Source organism: Myxocyprinus asiaticus, chromosome 23, assembly GCF_019703515.2.
Source record: "Myxocyprinus asiaticus isolate MX2 ecotype Aquarium Trade chromosome 23, UBuf_Myxa_2, whole genome shotgun sequence".
NCBI lineage: Eukaryota > Metazoa > Chordata > Actinopteri > Cypriniformes > Catostomidae > Myxocyprinus > Myxocyprinus asiaticus.
The window spans coordinates 9,362,548-9,379,891 of NC_059366.1; the positions used below are offsets into that span (position 1 = coordinate 9,362,548).

The 17,344-nt window shown below is 37.4% G+C and overlaps 1 protein-coding gene across 4 annotated transcripts in view; it reads left to right on the plus strand.

The window, feature by feature from the left end:
- LOC127413704 (equilibrative nucleoside transporter 3-like) overlaps nucleotides 1–16,819 on the plus strand; it is a 36,127-nt gene extending 19,308 nt beyond the window's left edge. For 3 of the 4 annotated variants that reach the window (XM_051651056.1, XM_051651055.1, XM_051651054.1), the window contains 4 exons: nucleotides 3,463–3,689; nucleotides 8,411–8,449; nucleotides 8,556–8,718; nucleotides 15,406–16,819. In XM_051651056.1, the coding sequence (XP_051507016.1) occupies nucleotides 3,463–3,689; nucleotides 8,411–8,449; nucleotides 8,556–8,718; nucleotides 15,406–16,030 (1,054 nt within the window). In that variant the 3' untranslated portion in view covers nucleotides 16,031–16,819. The remainder of the gene's footprint in view (nucleotides 1–3,462; nucleotides 3,690–8,410; nucleotides 8,450–8,555; nucleotides 8,719–15,405) is intronic. The other variant, XM_051651058.1, reaches the window with a different exon arrangement.
- The last annotated feature ends 525 nt before the right edge of the window (nucleotides 16,820–17,344 follow it).

Here is a 17,344-nt window from a genome sequence, read left to right on the forward strand (position 1 = left end):
TCAGAACACTGCAGCAAGGCTCTTGACTAATACCAGGAAGAGGGACCATATGCCACCAATCCTGGCCTCCCTTCACTGGTTACCGTTTCAGTTCAGAATACAATATAAAGTGTTGTTGTATGTTTTTAAATCTTTACATGGTATTACCTTCAACAGTACCCAGAGGTCTCTGAGATCTGCCAGTCAACTGCTTCTTCATGCTCGCCAGTCACAAATAAATTGCAAAAGGGATCAGGCATTCTCTGTCGCTGCCCCAAGGTTGTGGAAAGATTTACCTCTTTCCATCAGGTCCTCTACCTCTATAAATATGTTCAAAACCCATCTTAAGATGCACTTGTTCTCTGTAGTCTTTGCAACATCATAATGGAACTAAGTGCTAAACAGACCCACTTGTGAATTTCCCACTTGAGCATTTTTATGTAAATTTCTATGTTTTAAGCTTTGTCTTGCAAGCTAGCTTTTAATGTACAGCACTTTGGTCTACGCTGTAGTTTTTAAAGTGCTTTATAAATAAAATTGAATTGAAAATTAATACGTTTTCCTCCCTAGCCAGTAGGGTGCGACGTGCATGAAGAATGTTAAACAGAAGAAGGAGAATGCAAAAGTGAAAGTTAAATTGGAGATTGACTGAGCAGGATGGAGAATTTATAGTGAAAAAGGACTTAAATATTGATCTGTTTCTCACCAGCACCTATCATATTTCTTCTGAAGAGATGGATTTAAACACTGGAGTTGTCTGGAGTACTTTTATGTTGCCCATATGTGGATTTTGGAGTTTAAAAATGTTGGCACCCATTCACTTGCATTGTATGGACCTACAGAGCTGAGATATTTTTCTAAAAATCTTCATTTGAGTTCAGCAGATGAAAGTAAGTCATACACATCTGGGATGGAATGAGGGTGAGAAAATGGTGAGAGAATTTTCATTTTTTGGTGAACTATCCCTTTAACTTGTATTGAACCTGGAATATTCCTTTAAATTTTGCAAGGTTTATGCTTAAATTAGTAGTCAACCAATATGGGGTTTTTAATGGCAGCTGTCGATACCTAGAAAGCCAAGTGACTGATGGCCGATGTAATGCTGATATATACATAATACATTTGAACTGTTCAGTTTGTGGTCCTGAAGCCAGGAAGAGAATTAGCATGTTTGACCCATGAGTTCCCTCCTGAATTTCTACTAGCTTTTTAGAGTAGCAGTTACCTTTTCAAATCACAAAACATTTAGTTTTAGTTTTAAAGGAATGTTTCAGGTTCAGTTCAATCGACAGCATTTGTGGAATAATGTTGATTAACACACACACACACACATGCAAAAATTTGACTCGCTCTCATTTATTGAAAAGAAAGCTAAAAGCTTAGGACCTCTACTTTTCACCAAAGTTCATCACTTTTGCATGTATTTTACATAAAGTAACATGTTAAGGCTTGAATACCCTCCGCCCACTATGTCATTTTGATGATGCATAACTAAGAATATGAACATTTTACATATTGCACAAACATTACAGACATAGTTGAGTCATATATCAAACAAAAGCTCTCTTTCTCGGGAATGAGACTGCAGTTGATTTATTTTATGAAATAACACCACGTCATTGTTACATTAGGGCACTCACAATGAAAGTGAATGGGGCCAGTCCATAAATGTTAAAATACACACAGTTTCAAAAGTATAGCCACAAGATGTAAACATTATGCATGTTAACATGATTCAAGTGTGATAAAATCACTTACTAACCTTTTCTGTGTAATGCTATATTCAGTTTTACAACTTAAACACCAGTAAACTCTGTAATCTGATAAATGCTGTAACTTCACTAAATCACAGATTTTATCACACTACAATAATTTTTACTTTACACATATAATGTGTATATCTTCTGGCTATACTTTTGAAAAAGTGTATTTTGATGTTTATGGACTTGCCCCATTCACTTCCATTGTAAGTACTGTAATCGCGATTTTTCTTTAAAAAAAAAAAAAAAAAAAAAAAAAAAAGAGGGACGAGTTAAAATATTTTTGGGTAATTAACATTATGCAAAAAATGCTTTCAATTGAGCTTAACTTGTATTAAACCAGGAACAGTGAACATGTTAACCACATATTTAATCATAAATAAATATAATACGCTATACTAAAAAAACGCGTTCGAAATTCGTAAATAAACCTATATTTTCTATATTTACTCTTAATTCACTGAAAACATTGAAAATGGAAAATGTTTACTATATTATATGTTGACAAGGCTTTCGGTAGATTTTTGAATTGCAGATAATATTAAAAATGGCCAATAATTGGCAGATTTATCAGCCTGGCCAATATATTATTCTGATCCTGTTTACACCTGGCATTAAGATGCATTTCAGGTGATCCAGTTACATGTGGTAGGCGCTAAATACAGGTGTAAATGGGGTCTAAAATCGGATCGGATCACAAAAACCACATACGTAGGTAGTCAAAAATGATTGTGACCACATCGCATTTGAGGTGTAAACGCTAATCTGTCCTGAATGAGTCCCGGACAGCAGCGAAGCACAACCCCTCACCTGTCAATCAACCGCTGTGCTAAAACAAGTGTTTAAACTTCGCCTGTTACGAGCAGCTTTAAAAGGAAATAATTGTCTGATCTGAAATGTTTGAAAAAGTGGAAACATACACAAGCACGAGAACTTCACAGATCATCTTTAGTGTGTCTGATATCAATATACAGGGACACAGATGAGAAACACAGACATCTGAAGCTACTTTAATATAGGAAATCCACTAAAATAACAGATAATTCTGCTTGAAATGTTGCGTTTGTGCTTAGATTAGATTTCAGCTGCACCTGGGAGGAAAAGCGTGCCGTTTTTTTCCGTGCATTCTTTGTCTCTTCTGACTTTGTTGTGCTTTAATATCATGCAGTAACATAGATATTGGTGTGTGTCATCACAAAATCAGAGTCCCTCCCCTCGAAATCTGAATACAAGTGGTCATAGGAGACCAGGTGTAAACAGCGATGTTTCTCGTCTGACCACATGTGATCGGATCACTCAAGATGCATCTTAATACCAGGTGTAAAAGGGGTGTCTGTCACTAGCTTAAACCAAGAGAAAAAAAATGTATATTAGAACAGACAGCTTGGCGGAAGATAATGTGGGCTAAAAAAATATAGGCTTAACCAGTACATAGAAGTAGTGAGCCTTATCTGGGAACCAGAATATAATCGAGACTTGGGGGTTGGCTCTTTTGAGACCAGAAAGCAACCACCCAGAACACCCAAGCACTGCAGTTTTCTTCAGAGAATGTAAAAGTCTGGTTTGATTATATGATTAGTATGACTTGGGTGTGCAGCATTGTTTAGGTGCTCTAATAAGCTGTTGTAACTGTGATGTAGGTTGTGACACAGGATATTGAAGTTGAATAAACAATATTTAGTTGATTGGTTCTCCCTGTGACTGTGTATGTGTATTTTTCAAGGTTGTCCTCTCAGGTGCGGATCCTCTTCTCTCTGTTTGTGATCTTGCTTGTGTTTGTGGTGACCACAGTGCTGGTGAAAGTGGACGTGTCTGGCTCTAGGATCCAGTTCTTTGAGGGAACACTGGTTAGTGTGGCGCTGGTCAGTGGAGCATCCAACATCTTCTCGGGCAGTGTGTTTGGCATCAGTGGCCACTTTCCCATGAGGATATCTCAAGCACTCATATCAGGTACTGTTCAGTGTCTGAATGTTCATCCTCATGAGTCAATTGAATGGAAATCAATGCTATTAAAGGAATTAAGGGGCGGGCAATATACTGGTTAAATCAATATACTGGTAGAAATGTGTAGGAATTTGAGTATGCTTTCGATTGCAGTTATTGAATGTGCAGCTGCATGCATGACACAGAATGCACATTTCATCATAGGTTATGCTACAAAAAATCATTATATTATCATCATATTATTTTCACCCCAAAAATTGAAATTAATTCATTATTAACTCACCCTCATGTTTTGTGACTTTCATTCTTCCTTGAAACACAAAAGGTGAATTTTTGAAGAATATCCTAGCTGCTTTTTTCCATATATTGAAGGCTAATGGGGACTGGGGCTGTCAAGCTCCAAAATGACCAAAAAGTACCATTAAATCACCATTGATATGGCCCAAATGACCAATATTCCAAGTCTTGTAAAGCCATGTGATAGCTTTGTACAACCCCAATTCCAAAAAAATTGGGACAGTATGAAAAATGCTAATAAAAACAAAAAGTAGTAAATTATACAAATATAAATTATATTTGTAAATTATATTCACCCTTTGCTAAATTGAAAACACTACAAGTAAACATTATATGAAGTTTTACCTTGTGAATTTCATTGTTTTTTGAAAATGTACAGTCATTTCAAATCAGATTATTGCAACATGCTCCAAAAACGTTGAGACAGGGGCCAATTAAGACTAATAACAATTTGACGAGTTGAAATAACAAGGCGATGTGAAACAGGAGATGTTAAACAGGTGAGGCAATCGTGTTATAGTATATAAGGAGCCTCCAAAAACAGCCTAGTCCTTCAAGAGCAAGGATCATTCGAGACTTGTCAATTTGCCAATAGATGCTTCAGCAAATAATCCAGCACTTTGAGAACAATGTTCCCCAAAGACAAATTGGAAGGATTTTGGGCATTTCACCCTCTACAGTGCACAAAATAGTTAAAAGATTTAAGGAATATGGTCAAATCTCAGTGCCTAAATGGCAAGACGAAAACCACTTTTGAATACGTGTGATCTCTGATCCCTCAGACGTCACTGTCTTAAAAAACATAATTCATCTGTAATGGATATCATGAACATGGGCTTGGGATTACTTTAGTAAACCTTTGTTAGTCAACACCATTCGCCGCTGCGTCTACAGATGCAAGTTAAGACTTTACTATGCAAAGCAGAAGCCTTACATCAACACTGTCCAGAAGCGCTGCTGATTTCCCTGGGCTCGGTCTCATCGGCACTTTTCCACTGCACATTACGGTTCGACTCGACTCGACTCTGCTCACTTTACTTTTCTGAGCTTGCTTTTCCATTGCAGTTTAGTGCCGCCTCAACGTGGGTGGGATTATAGGCTGATCGTCATAGTTGTGCCGCCTCTACTGCCATGACATCATCTTAAACGCAACACAAACGTTACTGACCATAAACAGTAACATGACCGCTAGCTGTTAGCTACTAGCTCATTGTGCTGCATAAAGCAGTTGTTGCATGGTGATGTTACACAAGTGTAACAGTTAAATTGGCCTGGTTTTTTCTGAAGCAAGCTTTCCAGTAGCTGGTCAACTAAATAAAGAGAAGCTTTCAAGCAGAATATAGAGTTAACGTAACAAAACGTACCATCCTCCATCGTGGACTCCAACAACGCTGAGTCCAGGGCACTCTCCCTCCCATTGCTCGCCGGTCTATTGCCATAGATAGCGTCCATTTCGTCGAACCACTTCCACTTTCTTCTGTTTGAACCACTCCGGCCGTTGTGGTCCTTGATGGTTCTGTAGTCACTTTTAAGTTTTTTAAAGAAAAGTTTAAGAAAACTTTTCCTTACACTGTCGGTAGGTCCGGTGGTAGCCGTGTGCGGCTAACAGCTGTGACACTTCCTGAAAGACTTTTTCGTTTCACGTCATTTCGTTCGTCGCTAACGAGAGGAACGCCTGCACCTCGTTTATTGACCACGGCGTGGTTTTGCGCACAGCCATTTCTTTGTACAATTCGAAAGTCACGTGAACAAATGATATTGCTGTCGCTGTTGCTAACTTTAAAACTAGCGGGTTGATGTCCCGTGTCGTAAATCCAGTGACGCTGGTAGTGACGATTCTCTCTGACCAATCAGTGATCTGCAGGGTTTTGACGTCACATTTAGTATCGGCTCGGCTCGCTTGGAACCTCGACCGAGGTGGTACTAAAAAAAGTATCAGGTACCAGGTACTATCCACAGTGTAAAACCCCCAAAAAGCGAGCAGAGTCGAGTCGAGCTGTACCGTGCAGTGGAAAAGCCCCATTAGATGGAAAGTAGAACAGTGGAACTCTGTTTTTTGGTCCGATGAGTCCACATTTCAAATAGTTTTTGAAAAACACAGCCGTCGTGTTCTCCGGGCCAAAGAGGAAAAGGATCATCCAAGCTGTTATCAGTGTCAGGTCCAAAAGCCAGTGTCTGTATGGGCCAGGGGTGTGTCAGTGCCCATGGCATGGGTAACTCGCACATCTGTGAGGGCACCATTAACCCTCTGGGGTCTGAGGGTGTTTTGGGCCCTAGAGAAGTTTTGACATGCCTTGACATTTGTGCTTTTTTACACACTTGCTTTGCCATTTACCAGACTGTATTGTTTAAAATATATTGACATTTATCAGGCTAGCGTCTGATAACACTGTATTCAGCACAAACTGGGCTACAATAATATGTGAGCAACATGTATGTACATGTTTGTATTTTTGAGAAAATAATGTTTATGCATGGTTTTTGAAAAAACAAAAATTTTAAGTCATTGAAATAAGGCCATATAACACATACTAAACATTTGTTTACAAGACTTTTGAGGACTGGATCTTGTTGCCCAGAATTTTTGTTACAAAATGATGTGAAAACTATTCTGATCACTAATTCATACAAAACAATATAGTCATTTAACTTTTGTAAGACTCTTTTCGTGTTAGAAAGGCCATATGCAAGGAGGCGTGGATGATCATGAATATTGATGTGATTCACACCTGAGGAGACAAAGACCCCTCCCCTGAGAGAGAATGAAAGTGAGGAGACTTAATGATTGAATGTATTGTTTGTAGCTTATTCACAAAATCAAGTTTAAGTTAAAAGAAGTAATCTGACATTTTCTTTACATAAAGACTTTACTTAAAAACTTTAGACCTACACTACCATTTAAAAGTTTTAGATTGGTAAGATTTTTTAATGTTTTTAAAAGAAGTCTCTTCTGCTCAGCAAGGCTGCATTTATTTGATTCAAAATACAGCAGAAACTGATATTGTGAAATATTTTTACAATTTAAAATAACTGTTTTCTATTTGAATATATTGTAAAATGCAATTTATTCCTGTGATCAAAGCTGAATTTTCAGCATCATTACTGCAGTCTTCAGTGTCACATGATCCTTCAGAAATCATTCTAAAATGCTGATTTTCTAATATGGGCATATTTACAAGCACATTTTACACATTTACACCCGAACAGATATTTGCAAGCACAAGCTTCATTGATGATAATGAGGCAGCATAAACACTAGTTAAAATATAATCTAAACATTCATATTATTTTTATACCATATTACATATCATATTGATATCATACAGCATACAATTTAAATACCTGGTTTAGCTGAAACAACATTTAAATGTAACTAAAACTTGCCTATTAGGACTTATTTCAAATTTCAATACTCTGAATACTGGCTGGCAATTCTGGAAATAGTCCAACTAGTAAAATATGTAAGTTTATATAAAATAGCATGTCAACTAATGTAAGTAAAGACTTACTCATCCGAAACTGTATCCTCGGCTGGATCAAGTCGCTCTTCAAAATGCAAACGTTCATCGTCAGAGTCCCGCTCTTCTTCTGAGGAAAATGTGAACTCTTCGTCACTATCCAGGACCATCTGTAGAGCTTCCTCACCTGTGTAGCGTGCCATCTTCCAAACATGCAGGAAAGTGAATGAATCTGAGGATGAACTTGATGTTTTTTAAGGCATTGTTGGGGCGTTTACCATTTGCATTGATCGCCTCAGCACATTACTGTGTGAATAGCGTGCAATATTTGTTTTAAATTTGAATAGTTTTATTTAAAAGTAGACATTTTAAGCTTTCTTTATACATATGTTTCATGTTTGTTTGATAAGTATTCGCTGAGTTTCAGTTCATTTTTGTGACGTGTTTCAGAAAGATGCTCGTGGAGACAGAGACGGCTGAAAGCGCACCCTGTTTATTTTCTTTATTTTATAAAAGCACAAGGTTTTGTTGTTATTGTGAATGTACACAAACAAAAGTAAACCCTTTATAGTCTCTAATGATGTTTTACACTTATCTGTATGCCCAAAAATGACAGAGTATCACAAGGTAAAACATCATATAATGTTTAGTTGTAGTGCTTTCAATATATCAAAGTGTGAATATAATTTACAAATCACTCCTTTTTGTTTTTATTAGCATTTTTCATCCTCTCCCAACCTTTTCGGAATTGGGGTGGTATGTCATTGGTTCTAAAGTGTCTCGTCACTAAATGTCATTGACATCAGCTAGCTTTAGAAGATTAGAATATGGCGTACGAGTGGTATGGACCACTTTTACTGTGCTTTTTTGTCATTTTGGAACTTAACAGCCCCAGTCTCTGTTCACTTTAATTTTATGGTAAAGAACAGCTAGGATATTCAACAATAATTTTCCTTTTGTGTTTCCCGAAAGAAAGTAATGAAAGTCAGATGGCTTCGGAAGGTCATGAGGGTGAGTAAATTATGACAGAATTTAAATTGAGTGAACTATTGCTTTAATCTTTTTTATTATTATTATTATAAAAATAAGCTTGTAAGCTTGTTTCCCTTGTGTTCAGGTCAGGCCATGGGCGGCATGTTGAGCGCAGTGGCTTCAATAGTGGATCTGGCTGCCGCCAGTGACGTGTCCAACAGTGCGCTGTTTTACTTCCTCACCGCTGATGTCTTCACTCTGCTCTGTATCTTCATGTACCTGCTGCTGCCCAGACTGGCTTACTCACGGTGAGTGAGTCTCGTTAACATGTAGCACAGATCCCTCATGAGTTATGAACAGAAGAAAGGGGTTTATATACCATCATACCTCCACTCACCATTATGAACATTTCAATACACTTCACGTGACCACAGGAATACAGGTACAACTGGGTTGTCTTCCATTTGCCTCAAGAGTATGTCTTATACAACCACTGCACATGATATTCACCAGCCGCGGCCCGTGCATTTGAAGTCTAGGCCTTCAGTGCAATTCATGCCATTAAGAAAACTCAGTTTCACAATGAATTAGAGACTGTATGCCTATCATACATTAGGCTACGTGGCAATCAACTAATAATACCAATTGACATTTTAAAAACCGAAAGTCAGAACCAAGGAGGTCTAATACCAAGAAAAAGCTCTCTAATAATATATGCGATTTAAATTTTGCTTGCAATAAATCTTGTTTCGTCAGGGTACATGGTTACTTTTCAAAACTTATCCGACACTGAATGCTCAAGCAGACTAATTTACACTTAGAAAACTCCTGATGTTGCTATAACAATGAAAAAGCACTTACCAATTTGCTTGAAGTGAAAATCAGTCCTCCTTTCCTATTTAGTTAATCAATCGCACGATCATGCAGAACATCTCCGGTTTTTAAATCCATAAGGATCTCTTTCTCAATGGCTATAGCTGCAGTGATGACAGCGATTCATCAACAAGATCTCGTATTCTTTGCTTTCAAATTATGTACAGAACTTAAAGCGTGATTGTGTCACTCAAGGCCAGCTAGAAGGCCTGGACTGGGACATATCCTAAAGACCACACCCACCAAGAACAAATAAATCATTCTGATTGGCTGATGAATCTGACAATCTGAATTTAGATGCCTATTCTCTGCAGTGTTGCGGGATTCTGCAGAAATTCTGAAGGCTTAAGGGGTGGAGCTCAGACTCGCGTTCGGCTTCGGGCATGTGATTTGTGAAACAATTGTCACATTTTGCTTGTAAGCATCGAGGAATAAATTCTGATTGGATACATTTTTTTCTCTTTTTTTTGCTATTCGTTTGTAGATGAATTAGGAGTGGAAAGCAATTGAAAATACATAGGCAAAAAGGTAAATGAAAAGGATGAAAATATATTTATTTATTAGGTATGTTACGCCAGCAGAGAAGGCTTTGCTGACCCTGAGAAATTGCCACTGATATTCACACTGTTCTTTGACTGAGTGAGAGCAGAAAGAGGAACTGTGGTGCTGTTAGTGAGTCCATGAGTTTCATCACTGGTCTGGGGTCAAACCACAGTTTCATGACACCATTATGATGTAAAGATCAGCAGTTGCTGATGTACCACTGTATGAAGCCTGAAGATTACTGGTGCTCACTTTGTGAATAGTTCACCTGAAATGTAATGTCACCCCCATGTCACTCCATACCCATTTGACTTTTCTTCACTCAAAAAAATTAATAAAAAATAGTTCTGGCAATAGTAGGATTTAAATAACATTTAAATATGTTTACTTTTCAAAAAATATAAGTAAGGGATAATGTACAGTCAGCCAGTTGTTATTGCATAATAAACCCCGACAGGGTGATCAGCTACTAACCAAATTAATAAATACATGGACATATAATATTGATTTGCTTTTAAATTATGTAATTTGAGAAGAAAGAAATCGCTGAACACCTGAAATCCACCTCCGGCGTGCGTCGGAGTTCTGTTGGTGTTTACTCTGTAAAAATGACCGTCTGACAACTCATTATCCAGCCTATTACAAGACTACTTGCCAAATAAATAAATAAATGCACCTGAAACGTTGATTTGAGTTGAAATTATTTCATTAGCTTACTTGTAGAGGTTGCACAGTGAGCCAAGAATCAAGAGAGAGATTAGTGGTCTGATATGTCTTAATTCCCAGATATACGGTTGTTACAGAGCAATATCTGATCACTGGATGGCGCCATTGACCAATCTGAATCAAGTATTCCAGAGAGCCGTGTAATAAAATTAGTTAAATTATAGGCAAAGCAAACACACTTGCTTTGCCATTTACCAGACTGTATTGTTTAAAATATATGGATTATGGTTGCAAAGTTTTAAAAGTTCATCTCAAGATTAATTTTAAATTTTTTTTTTTTTTTTATAACATACTGTATCAGGTCTTTGACTTTTAAAAACTTAATAGACAATATTACATAACCTTTTTTGGCCTTCACATAATCTGAACACAAATCACATAAAATGAAACTGTCCCTATTTAGTTATTAGAATTTATATTAAACAATTAATTTAGCTCTAGTTTTTTTTTTTTTTTTTTTTTTTTTTAAATATGCACATTATGATAGGGAAAATTCTTTCTCATGAATTATGTGTTTTACTCATTTTCATGCCATGTATAAAATGTCTTTATTTTCTATTTTCAGAACACAACTTATGATTTTTTTAAGAATATTTCAGCTCTGTAGGTCCATACAATGAAAGTGAATGGTGGCCAGACATTTCAAACTCCAGAAATCACATAAAGGTAATATAAAAGTAATCCATATGACTCCAGTGGTTAAATCCATGTCTTCTGAAGCAATCTAATCAATTTTGGGTGAGAAACAGATCAATATTTAAATCCTTTTTACTGTAAATGTCCACTTAAACTTTCAGAATGTGAAAGTGAAAATGGAGATAAAAAAAGTCTTAAATATTGATCTATTTCTCACCCACACTATCATATCGCTTCTGAAGATAGAATATAACACCTGGAGTCAAATGGATTATTTTATGCTGGATTTATGTGATTTTTGGAGCTTCAAAGTTCTGGCCACCATTCACTTGCATTGTATGGACCTACAGAGCTGAAATGTTTTTCTCAAAATCTTTATTTGTGTTCTCTGGGATGGCATGAGGGTGAGTAAATGATGAGAACATTTTCACTTATGGGTGAACTATCCTTTTTAAGGAAAGAATATAAAGACTACTCAGTTCAGTTTGATTTTTCATACAATTCAAAAAAATAGATCCAGTGCATTCAGAAAGTATTCAGACCCCTTAATTTTTTTCACATTTTATTATGTTGCAGACTTATGCTAAAATGCTTTAAATGTAATTATTTAGATTTTTTTTTTTTTTTTTCACATCAATCTACACTCCATACCCCATAATGACAAAGCAAAAACCAGATTTTTGATAACTTTGCAAGTTTATTAAAAAGAAAAAACTGAAATATCACACTGACATAAGTATTCAGATCCTTTGCTATGACACTTGCAATTTAGCTCAGGTGCATCCCATTTCTCTGGATCATCTTTGAGATGTTTCTACACTTTGATTGGAGTCCACCTGTGGCAAATTCAATTGACTGGACATGATTTGGAAAGGTACATACCTGTCTATATAAGATCTCACAGCTGGAAATGCATATCAGAGCAAAAACCAAACCATGAGGTCAAAGAAACTGCCTGCAGGGCTCAGAGATAGGATTGTTTCGAGGCACAGATCTGGAGAAGGCTACAAAAAAATTTGGCTGCATTGAAGGTTCCCAAGAGCACAGTGGCCACCATAATTCTTAAATGGAAGAAGTTTGGAACAACCAGGACTCTTCCTAGAGCTGGCTGCCCAGCCAAACTGAGCAATCAGGGGAGAAGGGCCTTGGTAAGAGAGGTGACCAAGAACCCGATGGTCACTCTGGTTGAGCTCCAGAGATCATGTGTGGAGATGGGAGAAACTTGCAGAAGGACAACCATCACTGCAACACTCCACCGATCTGGGCTTTATGGCAGAGTGGCCAGACGGAAGCATCTCCTCAGTGCAAGACACATGAAAGCCTGCTTGGAATTTGCATAAAAGCACCTAAAGTACTCTCAGTCTGTGAGAAACTAGATTCTCTGGTCTGATGAAACGAAGATTGAACTGTTTGGCCTCAATTCCAAGCGTCATGTCTGGAGGAAACCAGGCACCGCTCATCACCAACACAATACCATCCCAACGGTGAAGCATGGTGGTGGTAGCATCATGCTGTTGGGGTGTTTTCAGTGGCAGGGACTGGGGGACTGGTCAGGATTGAAGGAAAGCTGAACGCAGCAAAATTCAGAGATGTCCTTAATGAAAACCTGGTCCAGAGCGCTCAGGACCTCAGACGGGGCCGAAGGTTCATCTTCCACCAGGACAATGACCCTAAGCACACTGGCTCTGCCAGAGCCCAGATTTGAACCCAGATGAACATCTCTGGAGAGACCTGAAAATGGCTGTCCACTGATGGTCCCCATCCAACCTGACAGAGCTTGAGAGGATCTGCAGAAAAGAATGGCAGAAAATCCCCAAATCCAGGTGTGCAAAGCTTGTTGCATCATACCCAAAAAGACTTGAGGCTGTAATCCCTGCCAAAGGTGCTTCAACAAAGTACTGAGTTAAGGGTTTGAATACTTATGTCAGTGTGATATTTCAGTGTTTTCTTTTTAATAAATTTCCAAAGTTATCCAAAGTTCCAAAGCTTTTTTGTCATTATGGGGTATGGAGTGTAGATTGATGTAAAAAAAATAATAATATTTAAAGCATTTTAGCATAAGGCTGCAACATAAAAAAATGTGGAAATAAATGAAGGGGTCTGAATACTTTCTGAATGCACTGTATAAATAAAACATAGATACAAATAAAAAAATATGGTTTGAGTATTTGGAACAAAAGCGGTTTAGCACAATCGTCTCAGTGGCAAATTCTGTTGAGCTCCAAAAAATCACCATAAAAGTAGTTCACTAAATGCTCTGTTATATTCATGCACTATATTCCTAGTGTTCTGAAGACATACGATACCTTTGTGTGAGGGGCAGGTTGTTGGCTGTCATAACAACAATAATTAATGCTATGATATCAATGTAACTAACCTCTGACCATTGCTTCATGTCATCTACACACTCAGGTGAGGCCCTGTCTATAAAAAAAAAAAATAGTCATCTCGACTCTGTGAAGTTTCAGCTATTTTTATGAATGTAATACCTTAAACATTACATTACCCGCTAAGAATATTCGCTGATGCGAGTGAAAACATTGGAGACCGGAAATTGAAAACAGTCAAATCATGGAACACTTCTGTGTTCAGGAAAATGGTGGATAGAATGAAAGACTTATCAGCCTGTTCTTTTTAGTGAATCAAAAACTTACTGAACTGCAAGTCGTTAATTTTGTCATGTGCAACTAGAACCAAGATATCATTAACACAATGTTTGTTTTTTTTTGTAATTAAAATCATCATAAAGGCAGTACAACAAACTCTACCATTATGTATCCTCATGCGACCCCGCGTCTTCCTGCGTGGACTGTGTGTTTTGTCTTCGCTATGCATAATTTAATTTCATTTAAGCGACTATCTCAGTTCAGGACACTCTGGGCTGTCAGTAAGGGGTTAAACATTTGATGCACCATGTCATGGAACAAAACAACACTGATCACAGATGTCTTTGGGAGAATGGCAAAAAAACTACATCTGGTAAGAAACCTCAGTACGTTTTTTAAACCGAACTCTGTTTGAGTCAAAAGACTAGAGTCTCTAGTTTCATCCGATATGCCATTTTGAAAATTTCATTGATTTATCGCGAAGCTGCACGCTGTTAAACACAATGACCACAGGCGAGGACTATAGGCCTTTTTGTTTTGTTTTTTCACCTAAGAAATCCTATATTCATTGTGCATTATCACACTGAGAATCGATGTATTCATCCAAAAGCTAAAAAAATTTAACTTTCAGAGGCTGTACGGAGTTAGGATGAAAATAAGGTGCATTTCAAACTGTTCTGAGAGCAGTGCAGACAGACAGCACACTGGAGGTTAAGTCATTCACTAAATAGGGAGCAAGGCAGCATCCTATAGCTTTCCTATGCAGCTAAGTGCATTCACTCCTGACTTCCGGTCAAAAGTTCAGTTTCAGGCTGCAGATGATGTTTGGACCACTCAGCATGTTTGGTAGACATGGGACAATAGTAATCAGTACTTAGATTCAGAATTTATAATGTATAATTTTATTTTAACATGGTTGGCAGTGATTGGATAATGCTGGCCATTACTTTGATTAGAATTAATTTCTGATTGATAAAATGCTTCAGCACTTGCTAGCACTTGTTTGTTTGACAGTGCAAAGAGAGAACATTGAGATTTTGTTGTCAAAGTAGAAAAAAAAGTTTTGTGACAAAAGTCAAATCATTTTTGTATATTTTTTATTTTTTATTTTTTTAGTGTGTGCTTTTCCCAAAGCACATTGGTCCTAAGCAGCTTTACAGAAAATTAGCTGTAATTTATGTAACGTCTCAAAAACATGAATAACTAACACTCCTGGAAATATAATAAATGTATTATTTGGTATTATTTAACATTGCTTAGTCCCACTGTCCCCATATGAGGACATACATTTTAGGAAAACTATTTGCTCTTCAAAAAAACAGTACTAGTTACAAATCAAAAAGGGAAATGAAAAATGCACAAAGCAGTCGTGCCCTGGTCTCAGGAGGGTATACATGGGAATGCTTAACGGCCTGATAACTCGATACAGTAGTGACTTGAAGATGCTGTTATTTCTTTGTAGAGGATATCCCGAGGCTGTGTGCTGCTGCTTTTGTTTTGTTAATTTACCCTGTTCTTTCTGTCCCAGGACCCTGCTATGAGAACTGAATGTCACCTCAATGGCCCTGTTTACACCTGAAATTAACGTGAGTCTCTCTCTCTGTCTCTCAGATACTACATGGAAGTGGCTTCTATATCCTGTAGTGAGTCTAACACCCACAACAGCAGCTCAGACCCAACAAATGTATCTGTGCCACCCCTCATACCAATACTGAAGAAGATCTATGTGCTGGGCCTCTGTGTCTTCTACGTTTTCTTCATCTCCATCATGATATTCCCCGCCGTCTCCTCTGGGATCCAATCATTGAATAAAGACTCTGGAAACCCCTGGACTTCTACGTACTTTGTGCCCCTCACTAGTTTTTTACTGTATAATGTCGCAGACTTCTGCGGCCGTCAGGTCACCGCCTGGCTTCAGGTACCGGGACCCACCAGTCGCAAACTGCCACTGCTGGTCCTCTTCAGAACTGTCTTGGTTCCGCTGTTCGTGTTCTGCAACTATCAACCGCGGTACCACCTGCACAATGTGTTTTTTGCACATGACCTCTTCCCCGTGGTGTTCGTCTGCCTGCTGGGGATTTCCAATGGGTACCTGGGCACGCTTCCCATGATCTACGGGCCTAAAGTTGTTCCGCGGGAGTTGGCCGAGCCTGCTGGTGTCATCATGTCCTTCTTCCTCACGTTTGGGCTAGCTGTCGGATCGGCCTTCTCTGTGGCACTGGTTCACTGGATCTGAGTGCCAATGACTGGCTGCCAATTAGACTTTTAAAAAGTGCCACAGCATGGACCATTTACACTACAGCACCCAATAACTATCTGTTGCCAAGAACTATTTTTATTTGATTTAAAACTTTTAATACCTTGATATAAGTCTTTTTTGTTGTTACTCATTTTATTGTTCCCATGGAGTTTAAATCTAAATGTTTTTTTAATCTGTAATTAAAAACATTTGAATTAAAGCAGTATTGTTTTCATTGTACTGTCCCCAAGCACATGGGTATATTTTTTCTCTATTTAAATCTAAATGTTTACTGAATACTTAGATTCAAATTCCTTTTTAGGTCAATTAAAATGTAATTTTACTGTCATCTTTTATTTAAAAATATATATTTATATGATTTGGGGCCTTTGTAATAAAAACATTTTGATAAAAAGCAGCTTTTTTCCCCCTTTGTATTCCCATTTCAGTGACCCCAGGCACATGAATATAAATTTTGTATTAGTTTGAATCTAAATGTTTACCGAATATTTAAATTCACTCTTTTTGAAGTCAATTTAAATGTCATTTTATTGTCATCTTTTAAAAAAATATATGATTTTGGGACTCAATTAAGTCCTTGATTCAAATTCCTTTTAAATTTAATTTAATTGTCATGTTTATTAGGAAAATATACTATAATTTGGGGCTCAAGATAGTCTTTTATAATAAAACATTTGGATAAAAACAGCATTGTTTCTTTAACTCATTTTACTGTCCCCAGGCACAAGACCCCATAAAATAAAAATTGCTGTTTTGAGGGTTTATGCATGTTAGCTCTGAGGTCATGTATATGCTAGTGTACCACTAACAAACTAAGCTTTTAGCAGAAAAAACTATTGATATTTCCAACATTTTTGTACGATAAAATGCACTCTAGAGAGCATATAGTGAGCAGCAAATCATGGTTCATGTCATGACTGTAAAACGATGAGTTTGTACTCAAAATAGGAAAAAATCTCTCACATCAATTAATTTTTACATAGGTCCCAACAGAGCAAAAGATGTGCAAAAATTGCCAAGTGCAGTAGCAAAATGTTTTCGGGATCAACCCTTCATCAGTGCTAAATACCTATAAGCAACACACAATCGTTTATAGTAAAAGCATTTACCGTAAATATTCTAATATTAGGGATACAACAGGATCAAAATTCGAAAAGACGTAGTTTCATTCATTAAAAAGGCATGGCTTGTACATAAATCAAAATACAAAAAAGGACTTAAATGTTGATCTGTTTTTCACTCACACCTATCATATCACTTCAGAAGATATGGATTTAACCACTGGAGTCG